Genomic DNA, 11,337 nt, shown 5'->3' with positions numbered 1-11,337 from the left:
ACTTCTGCCACCAAGTTACATTTCCTATATATGTTCATAATTAGAACTTGAGAAACTTCTGTTATTCTGGGACTCTGTTCAGTCCTATGGCAGCCTGACATTTAAGGCTTTTAGAAAACATCTGGAGCCTCTTCTGTTTTCATCAAACACAAATTTTGCTATTCATCAACTTAAAATTCTTACAGACACCAAAAATTGAGATCCAAAAGCCAATGAAAAATCCAGTCGTGATTTTTAGAGGACAAGCTCATGTGTTACTGATAATGCCTCATATCTCTTGTTGTAGATATGACCAGTTTCCTGAATTTTTGGATCTGATCTTGCTCATCCAAACAATGGAATTTTATTTAAATCCAGTGCTTATTTTCCATTGAATTATAATGATCAGAAATGACATTTTCACTGAGATTGCCTGACATGAAAACTGCAGGTTCCCGTTTTGTTGGAGTAACTTGATTTCCTAAGTATGTATTAGATTCTGTAAACATGTCTACCTGATCAGCTAGCTAATTCACAAATACAGTACAACATATACCATGTTGTAATGGATTTTTTATTTTATTTTAGGCATCTTCAATCTCCCACACTGATAAAGGGAAAAATAAGTATATGGGCCTATGATCTAAAAGATAGTTACAGGGAACAATGAAATCTACAGAAGATATTTCATGGCCATGTATTTATCAAAATTTATAAACAAATATATTCTCAGTTGAACCTTGCAGACACCCTTCTTTACAATGACTGAATGTTGAGCAAACAGCAACAATAGATGACATGGATTAAGAAACTGATTGCTTACTTGTAAATTTAGGCCTTGATCCCATATTTTATTAGATTCCTCAATAAATGTTATTGACATTTACTAATATAACAAATAATGTTATTATAGATTATGATACTAAAGAAACTAACTTGATACTGAATTTGATAACAGCTGCAAGGTTATTGGTAGGGCAATATTGGAAGAAGGATAGCTTGCCTACTATAGAAGAATGGACGTTTAAAGTGTCAAATTTAGCAGAAATGGCTAAGATTTCTGCTTATCTGAAGGATCATTCACAAGAAAGATACATTTCGGTCTGGAGAAGATGGATAGATTATATTCAGAATAAATATGGGACCAAAAAGTTTCATTTAGCTTATGAGTAAGCTAAATGGCTAAGATTTCTGCTTATCTGAAGGATCATTCACAAGAAAGATACATTTCGGTCTGGAGAAGATGGATAGATTATATTCAGAATAAATATGGGACCAAAAAGTTTCATTTAGCTTATGAGTAAATTTTAGATTGTTATTATTAATAATAGTTTATTATAGCGGAATTTTTATTAGTTTTAATTTTATGGTATTATTATTATTTTTAGTATTAGTATTGTTTAATAACTTGGATATTAATTTATGTTTTTATTATTATTATGTTCACTTTTATTTTGTTTAAAGGGGAGTTAAAGCGCATTATGAACTTGGTTATTTATATGGTTGGTTAATGTTAGTTAGATTATGATTATTATATTTGTAACCCTGTATTCAGCTTTGGGAAGTGGGGGAGGGAGGGGTTTTTTGGGTGGGTTGGTTTTGGGGATTATATTGTAATTTTTACAAAACTTTTTAATAATAATAAAAAATAATACATATGTCTTATATATGGTTGCCAAGCCAGCTAATATTAATGAAAAGCATTCCATTAGGGAAATGTGTGGCAGTTTAAGGCTGCTCACTTCTATGTACATTTTCTTGAGACTAAGTCCAACTGAACTCTGGACTTTATTTCTAAGTATAAACTACTGTATATATACTATTTCATATTAAGATTTTAGCTTTGAACATTCATCTAAAACAAATATGACATTTCTCTTTCACTTCCTTTGTCCTCTCATTGTTAAATGGTTTGAAAATACAGACAATATGTTTTATTATTCCTTAAGAGTTCATATATTTTAGGCATTCAGAAAAACCAACCAAAAGTAGAATTAGCATTATGGCCCAAAAGGCATAAACATCATTAAGACATATAGTGGTAGGGTAGATGGTTCCTCATTCACACTACAATTATACAGTTTTGTACAGAAATCTGTGAGACATGATCACACCTCAGTTGTATTTCACATATAAATCAAATTCATAAGAGAGATTTTTGTGTTACACCTGTTAATTTCACAAGAAGAAATAAAGTGCTTAATTGTAATTTGAACATATGATTTCTTTTAGGCACCACCTTCCGCGTGTGTGTGTGTGTGTGTGTGTGTGTGTACACGTGTACCTAAAACCTACAATGGATGGATGGACTGTGTGTTATACATTTCCATCCAAAACTCCGTATCATATCAACCATCACGTTTAGCATCGTTCAATAAGGCTTGAGTTACTCTGCGTTTCTGCTGTTCAAATGCTCACAGTGCATTTGATCCCAACATCTCCTCCGCCTTCTCTGCGTCCCATAGAATCGGGCGATTGATTTTCTCCAAAAAGTAGGAACTCTTTGTTCGCCTGCCTTTCCTCGTTCACAGGAAACTTAAATCAGCTGGCCTTGGGGTTAAGTCGGGCCCAACAGCGAGATTTAGCGCTGAGGGCAGGGCTGCCGGTTCAGCTTCCTTCCGAATTCTCCTCCACCTCGCATCAGCCGCACCTCACCCGCAGGTAAGGCCGGTGTGTGTGTTGGGGGGGGGGGCGTCACAGGAGCGGCTCCGCAGGTGAGAAATGCAAGTCCCTTTCCAGCCAGGTTCCCTCGCTTGCTGCAGGTGGCCACGCTGGAAATCCTGCGAAGCGAGTCTTGGTCGGTCCCGGCCGCCGTAGGGCTTATGCCGGCAGGACACCGATCAAAGGGTTTATAAAGGATCCCGCGAGATCGCGCCTCTTCCCGGAAGTCGAAAGGCCAGTTTCTGTTCCAACTTTTAGAAAGAGGGAGAGAGAAGGAAGAGGGAGGAGGAGGAGGGGGAGGAAGCAGAAGGGGAAGCAGAAGCAGCCATCCCTCCTGCTGGTAAAGGCAGGCCCTTCAGGAGGGTTGCCGCCGAAGGAGAGGGCGCTCTTTCCTGCAAAGGCTGCCTTCCTAAAAAGCCGAGGCCGGCGTCTCCAGCGCGCCTGTCTTGATAAACGGCGGGGAAGGCTGCACACCCAGCCGGCGGGAGGGCTTGGAGGGCTCCCTCGCGGGGACCCGAAGCCTGGAGAAAAAATGGTCCGGTTCCTCCCCCCTCCCCCCTTGAAACCAGAGCTCCTTCCGCGAGGTCAGCCGCCGACCTCCCCGAGCGGCGCCATCGCTGACCTGCACGCTTCGTTCCGGCCCGCGATCCAACGCGGATGGCGACCAATCCTCCGCCTCTGCCGTTTTAGGCAGGCTTTGGACCGACGCCTGGCCAAGGAGGAGCTGCGCGGGCAGAGCCAGACGCTCCTTCGAGGGCAGGGATCGGAGCGACGCGGGCTTCGGGGTGGGGGGGAGCGCGTTCTCCGGAGCAGGTTGCTGGAACTCTGCTTTCCGACGGCTCGCAAGGTGGACCCCGTTGCAAAAGGGGCCCAGGATGAATCCCCCCACCTGTTTTGTCACCCTCCCCGCACACACACACACACACACACACACACACACACAAACAAACATTAAAGCGCTCCTTCCCAGCTCCAAAGTAGGCGCCAGTTGCCCGATCGAAAGGCGCGGGAAAAACTCTCCCGCATAGTGTGGCGAAGCTGGAAACGCGGGAGGAAAATAAGGCGTTGAGGGGCGTCCCACCAGGCAGCCCATGGTCGGAGAGGGGGTGGGATGGTGGTGGTGAAGACTTGCTGGCTTTCTCGTGGAGAAAGGAGAGCGCAGCGCGATCCCGGGCATTTATTCCTCTCGGATCTTGTTGTAGTCTGAGGACTGGCAACACAATCCTAGAGTTCAATAGGCCTTTCTGACGGAACCTTTTACTCCCTCGGTTTCTAACCATGGCTTGGTCCCGACATGGCAATAAAGAAATTGACCTTAAGCAAGGTTAGAAATGCCGTGGCAGCAAAAGATTTGAGGCATACCTGCCTCCCCACACAGGCCGTCTATTTTGTTTTGTTTTGGGTTTTTTTCCCCCTCCTGGTGTGATCTGTTGAGGTGATCTGTTTGAGAGAGGGCTGCTGCAAAACTTCCTACCACCTCAAGGGTTTAAAATTCGCTAATCTGGATTTTTGGTTAAGGAGATTATTTTGACCTCAATTTCTTTTGATAGGGTCCAAGAGGTTCCTTCAGATCAGCCTGACCATATGAATAAACACCAATAAAGCTTTTACCCAAGATTTCTGTAGTAGGGCTAATTCTAAGCCTAACCCTTAGGAGACAGGGGTGCGATAGCCAGTTTTCTGGATAAAGTACATTTACATGGAAGTCCAAATTAGCTTTCAATCAGCAGGGTTGCTAATTTAACGGGCAGTGATGCAGAGAGGGAGCAGCCACTCAGCCTTGGGAGGATGAGAAGGGGGCAAACAAGTGAGCCTTTCCCCCCCCCCCCACACACACACACACACCCCAAGGAGAATAGGAGGTTGGCCCCATCGAAGGATGGCCAGAGCCTGGCACATTCAGACTTCAAGCTGCTCCTTTGGATCTTCTGATGTGAAATATCAGTCCTAGTCCTTTTCTATAAAACAACAACAACAAAAACAAACCCTGGTGCTCCCTAGGTTCAGACTGGCAGAACCTGTCAACACAGGGCTACAATCTTGGTATTTTTAATGGGAATATACATCTGCTCACTCAATTCTCTCTCTAACTCTCACTCTCCCTCCCTCTCTCTCTCCTCTCTTTCCCTCTCTCCCTCTGTGTTTGTGTGGGTGAACACATTTTGCTTTAATCAAAGGCCCTTCTCTATTACTGAAGTCAAGCATTTCCATCCAGCCACAAAACAATGCCAGCATCCAATTTGCTGTGGTGACTGTCAATCTTGAACCTGCCTTTATTGCCTCAGTTTCAAGCCACAGCCAAATGGCATGCCCTAATTTGTGAGCATGCCAGGCAGTATAAGCACATTAACTGTTGGAGGTTTCCCCCCCCCCTCCCACTTTACTGCACTCCCTTCAGCAACTATTCATTAGGGTGACACAGCAGGAGAATTTTGTCTATCTTCTTTAGGCTACTGCCTTGTCCGTGGTGAAAAATTCAATGAAGCTATGAGCTATGCCGTGCAGGGCCTCCCAAAACGGAAAGGTCATAGCAGAGAGTTCTGACAAAACGTGATCCACTGGAGAAGGAAATGGCAACCCACTCTAGTATCTTTTCCATGAAAACCCCATGGACAGTACCAAAAGGCAAAACGATATGACTGCTGGAAGATGAGCCCCTCAGGACGACAGAGAATGAGGTGGCTGGATGGAGTCACTGAAGCAGTAGGTGTGAGCTTAAATGGACTCCAGAAGATGGTAGAGGACAGGAAGGCCTGGAGGAACATACGGTTGTGATGGGTAGAACACGACTTTGCAGCTAACAACAACAATCCCCTTGGGAAATGCCACTTTGAGCATTAAAGCAGTGAGAAGTTAAAGTAATAAGAAATGAAGGAGGGAAAATATCAGAGCAGAAGTAGCCCCAAAGAGAAGGGAGAAAGAACCATCCTGACTGTGAAACCAGCCAGTCCTAGAATCTGACAGGAGCCTCTTTTGAGAAACCACTCCTTTCCCTCCATGGAAAGTAACTAAAACTGACAAATATAGGGAAACTGGCATATACTGTAAGCAGTAAGGATTATTATCTCTGGATAGTACAATGAGGAAATGTCGGGTAGCTGCATCTTAAGGTAAAATTATATCAGAATACTGTTAAAAGTGGTGAAAAACAACCTCTTTTTTTTCACCAAATAAAAACTCTGAAACCTTCCTTTTTCCATTCCCTTGTTAGAAACCCAGAAAAAAAAAGTTGGTGTCTCAAAAAAGAAGCAGACAGATACGAAAGAAACTCAGAAAACCAAGTGGTGGGGAGAAAATAGCAAATTATAATTGTGCCAATCTTAGATGAAGAAGACAATTAAGAGGAGTGTAGAAACACGGGGAGAGGAAGAAATGAGTGCTGCACAGTGCAGTCCTAGACTTGGGACGGCTCCTTATGATCGCAGTCGCTCGGAATTCTAAGCCTCCATTACAAGCTCGGTTTTTGTCGACCACCGCCCCTTCCCCTCCCCTCCTCTCGCGAGTAAGATCTAGGCGCGGTTCCCTCCCATCTCTCTCCTACTACCAGGATCAATGTCCTGGTTTGCAAGTCGCAAGTCGATCGGGTTCGTTATTCCCCAAATCGAAACTGAACTCACTTCCCCTGATAAAATAGTTCCACCATCCCCCCCCTTTCCCCCCCCCCAAAATGAGTTTTTATTGTGCTGCTGGTACAACTCTGCTGGTCTCTCAGTGCAACTGGGCTGGCGGCGAGTAGGGAAATGGGCCGTTGCTAAGAAGTTGTGTGGTCAGAGAACCCAACCAAAGTCTGGTCTGATTAAAGTGGGTAGGGATCACCAGGGAATTCTAGGATCACAGACTCGAGACAGTGGCCAATCCCCTTCGCGTTATTGTCACGAAACCTGCCTGGAGCTGACCGGAAGCCCAGCTCGACCGGAGTGTGAGTCTGTGTGTATTCTCCTGTTTTCCGAAACTGGCATTAATTAGCACCTTCCTGTCTTCGGCAACCGCGCAAGGCAAGGTCTCAGTGCGCAGGTCTGTTCCATCTGCGGAGCCCCCGGGCGTTCAGTGCGCTGAGCTCTAAACCAGCGTTTCCCAACCTTAGGAACTTGAAGATGCGTGGACTTCAACTCCCAGAATTCCCCAGCCAGCGTAGCTGGCTGGGGAATTCTGGGAGTTGAAGTCCACGCATCTTCAAGTTCCTAAGGTTGGGAAACGCTACTCTAAACTAAAGGGCGTCCTTTCTGCGCTCTTCCTTTCCCTCAATTCCTCCAAATCCGTGGGGTTCCCAGGATGCAGACCATGAGAGCGCAGCTGAATGGAAGTCCGGACAGAAGCGCTAGCGAGAGATCTTTACAGGTGCTCTTGGCCAGCGTTTTCCAACCTTAGGAACTTGAAGATGCGTGGACTTCAACTCCCAGAATTCCCCAGCCAGCTATGCTGGCTGGGGAATTCTGGGAGTTGAAGTCCACGCATCTTCAAGTTCCTAAGGTTGGAAAACGCTGCTCTTGGCAAACACCCCGCGCTGGCTGCTAAGTTTCCACTCCTCAGCCGGGGTCTAAAACTACCTGCAAGGCAAGAGGAACTCTGTGGTCTCCCTTTTCTCAAGCAAAGCTCTATCCCAGAGCCCCCATCTTCGCCGGCGCTGGCCCATCCGACTCAGATGGAGAATCCTGCTTGTTCTCTTGCGCAAAGAAGGCGCCATCCGGCTTGTTCTCTTGCCCTTGCTTTCATAGGACACTTCTTGCTGAGTTAAAAGCAGTGCTTTTTTTTGTGAAAAAGAAAAATGTGCCGGAACTCACACATGTCATACAACCCGCCTTGCCTACCCTACAAGGTTCCATCCAAAAAAGGTGCCGGAACTCCGTCCTGAGCGTTCTATGACAAAAAAAGCCCAGGTTAAAAGTATTGCTTTAGCCAAGATAAACTAGCTGAATGGTTTCCCTTCACTACGTGCACCGTCTGGGAAAACCTCCTAGGGGTCAACACCTTGCAAATTTAACCGAATGTAGACCTGCTAACTCTTCAACTGAGCTGCTTAGGAAGGTTTGTGTGGCCACGATCTGAGCACAGAGCCTTAGACTGACCCCCCCCCCCCCAGCCTAGTCTCCTGATTGCCTTGCTTCTCCCCAGCGGTTGCTTGGGTACATTGCTGGGATAAAGCCTAAGTCCTGCATTACTCCCAAGACTACACCTTCAGTCTGTGATTCTGCGCATCATCCTTGGGCAGGCAATGGACCATGGGGGGGGGGGGAATGGCTGTGTTCATACAACCTGCTAAAAACATAGCAGTTGATTAGATTTCTTCCCCCTCCCCCATACATCACAGCGGTAACTCGATGGCCCGGTTAATCATCAACTAGGACTCAACCCATTTAACCTTATTCGAACTCGCCCAGTGAGAGCGCAGGATTAAGTTAAAAAAAGCAACCCAGTTTATTTGGAAGACGTTTTAGTGCACCAGTTCGAGTTTACATCTTTAGTGGAAAATCAAAACCTGGTGGTTAAACAAGGGGTTTAGTGGGCACTTCCCGATAGCAATAGTAGGCTAAGAGTTTGGATGTAAACAACTTGGAACCAATGGATTAACGTTAGAACCGGGATGAATCTTTGCGTTTTTAAACTGCAGTACCAATTTTTAGGCAAAAGAGGCGAAATTGCTAAGGGGTAAAATATTGCCGCCTTTGACTAAGTGAGGTGTGTTTTTTTTCACTTGAGCAAGGTGTTCATACATCTGTACATGCATAACCTTGCCCAAAGTGAGCTGCTTCCTTTTTACATAATTGATTCGCATTTCACCCAATGGAAGAAACCATTTTGCCATCGGCCATTGGGAAACAAGCGAGGGGAGGACTCTGAAACATTTGTTCTCCGCTTATTGACTGATCCGAAAACATATTTATTTGGTAATGAATTGGTCCTCAATCAGCAGCGCGTTACCACAGAGTCATTAAAGGGGTGCACGCCTCGACACACGGAACTGCGCAATCCTGGACGCGTCGCCCCAAATATCAGTTAATGTGAGATCAAAGGAACTTACTTCCAAGTAAGTGAACCTGCGAACGTGGCCGAAGTAATTTTGCCGGAATCCACTGATCGCGCTAGTTTTAAATAGTTCAAAATGGAAATGTCAAGATTTTGCTTAACATCCTAACTAGAAAGAACGGGCTTATCCGTTTCTTTTCAGAGACCGGGGTTTTTAAAAAAACGGAGCGTAGATCAAGAAAGACGCAAAGAAATTCCCACATAGAACATTTCCAACGGGATGGGAGGAAACTGGCTACTTAAAAAGTGTTCACCCAGAAGTGTTAAAAACCAACTTCGGGAAGTGCAGCCGCTGTCCGTTCCTCTTCTCCCACACGGCCAGTTCACGTCTTTATTTATCGCTTCCTGATTCGCAAGGGAGGGCGCGTGTAAAAAGAAGCTTTGGAAAAAGCTGGTTAAATTTAGCCATAGAAGATGGGAGACAGATGGAAAGCAGAAAATTCTGTGGAAAAGATTCGTTCAACAAAAACGCCCTACCTTCTGATACTATCAGCCCAAACAACCCTTTTGTGGTTGTTGTTGTTTTTTTTTTGGTGGGGGGAGGAAGTGTCCGGTGCAAATAATTGCTCCTGAGCTTGCCTGGGTTGGAAATCTCTGGCGCAACTTTGTTCGGTTCAGCGAAAAAGCGTTTGGGCTACTCCGGCCGGAGGGAAGAAGGTTTCGTCGGCTGCGCGGATCAAGGCAAGGGCTTCGGCCGCTAGGAGTTTGCAAGGCTAGTTAGTGAGATAATGGCAAATCGATGTGGACCAGTCTCGCCTCATTGACAGCAGCATCCTTTTACCTTTTAGCCGGGATTTGGGAGGTGGAATCGGACTCCCCAAAACTTCTCAGGATCTTTCTGGGATGCCCAAGGCCTCGGGGGCGGGGTGGGGTGGATTTTGCCGGCGCGAGTCTCTGCTCGCGTCCAAAGTAGCGGACCTTCTAGCACTCCGCGACGCTTTCTCCGAAGCGAAGTTGCCGAGGACAAGCAAGCAGATGGAAGCCTCCAGCAGCTTCGGCCAGTGGCCAGACCCGCAGAGTTGCCAGAATCAAGCTGGCGGGGCTGAGCTTGGCTAAAGCTGAACGCCGTTCCTTTGGGGCGCGTCTCTTCCCAGGCTTCGGTCTCCCGAATTCCCTTTCCGAAACCCAGGCAATCCGGATCGCCCGGGGTGGGGGTGGGGGGTGGACCTCAAAGCATCTCTAAACGGCGTCGGGGAAGCAGGACCGTGGGCCAAGCTCTGACGGTCAATCTCGGGCGGGGCTTCCACGAGTCCCGCGGGGCAGCGGCGGAGGGGTCCCGGGGCGGCCCCACAATGCCCGCGAATGGGGGTCCTGGATGAACCTGAGGAGCACCGCCCCAAAGAATGCCGCGTCATCGCAAGGAGCCCCTCCGCCCCCGACTCTTTTGTCTCCCGACTGCTCGCAGCCCTATAAAAGCCCCTCGCCTTCGGTGGCGAGCTTAGATCAAGCCCGGGCGCGTCCGGCCGTCGGTCGGGTCTCCCGGAGAGGGAGAGGGAGGACTGCAGCATCCTCCGGCCAGCCAGGCCCCTTTTCGGACTCCTCGCCTTTCCTGGACGTTAAGTGCACTGCGGCTGCTGGCCGGGTGGCTCTCCTCCTTCTTCCCCGAGCAGGGAAGCCTCTGCCGCCCCGCCTTCCTTCTCCCAGCCCAGATCATGAATTCTGACTCCAGCTCCGTCTCCAGCAGAGCCTCCTCGCCGGACATGGAAGAGATGTACCTGAGGGACCACCACCACCACCACCATCACCACCACCACTCGGTCTCTTCCACCCAGAACGAAGTGGGGCAGAAGGGCTCGGGCGAAAGCCTCTCCCGGAGCGGCGCCAAAGGGTCGGCGGGCGAGAGCAGCAAGTACAAAATCAAGAAGCAGCTTTCCGAGCAGGACCTCCAGCAGCTGCGGCTGAAGATCAACGGGCGGGAGCGCAAGCGCATGCACGACCTCAACCTGGCCATGGACGGGCTCCGCGAGGTGATGCCTTACGCCCACGGGCCGTCGGTGCGGAAGCTCTCCAAGATCGCCACGCTCCTCCTGGCCCGCAACTACATCCTGATGCTCACCAGCTCGCTGGAAGAGATGAAGAGGCTGGTGGGCGAGATTTACGGCGGCCACCACGCAGCCTTCCACTGCGGGACTGTGGCCCACGCCGCCGGCCACCCGGCCCACGCCGCCGGCGCCGTCCACCCCATCCTGGGCGCCGCCCTGGCGCCTGCCGGCGGCGCTTCCCTACCCGGCCTTGGCGCACTCCGGCCTCCGCATTCCTTGCTCAAGACGCCGCCCGCCCCGCCCGCCCTTCAGCTCACCGGGGGCGGCGGGGGCGGCGGGGGCGGAGGCTTCCAGCACTGGGCCGGCCTGCCTTGCCCCTGCAGCATCTGCCAGATGCCCCCGGCCCCGCATCTGGCCGCCCTTCCCACCCCCACCGCCGGCCTAGCCCGCATCTCCACGGAAGCCAAGGACTTGTTGAAGTAAGCAGCCGGCAGGCGGAGGTGGGCAGGTCCGACGCCCTTTGCCGGTTGGAGGGGGTGTGTGTGAGAGCGGAGTCCGAGAAGCTCATCCTTCGTCCCGGGGAGGGGGTGGTGGATCTCGCGTGCATGCCTCGTTGTCTTCTCTTACCCAAACTGCCTCCGTCCTCCTCTCGCCCCGCTTTCCCGCCTTCCTCCCGGTCGGCCTCGCCCCA

At 48.9% G+C, this 11,337-nt stretch overlaps 1 protein-coding gene across 1 annotated transcript; it reads left to right on the top strand.

The window, feature by feature from the left end:
• Positions 1-10,316: 10,316 nt before the first annotated feature.
• On the top strand, positions 10,317-11,129 carry OLIG3 (oligodendrocyte transcription factor 3; the record flags this gene model as incomplete). The annotated part of the gene is made up of 1 exon (XM_081314807.1): positions 10,317-11,129. The coding sequence occupies one exon, from the start codon at positions 10,317-10,319 to the stop codon at positions 11,127-11,129; it is 813 nt and encodes a 270-aa protein (XP_081170933.1).
• Positions 11,130-11,337: the final 208 nt, after the last annotated feature.

The sequence above is a fragment of the Vipera berus genome (assembly GCF_964194415.1).
Source record: "Vipera berus genome assembly, chromosome: 1".
NCBI lineage: Eukaryota > Metazoa > Chordata > Lepidosauria > Squamata > Viperidae > Vipera > Vipera berus.
This window is presented reverse-complemented; position numbering and strand designations above follow the sequence as displayed.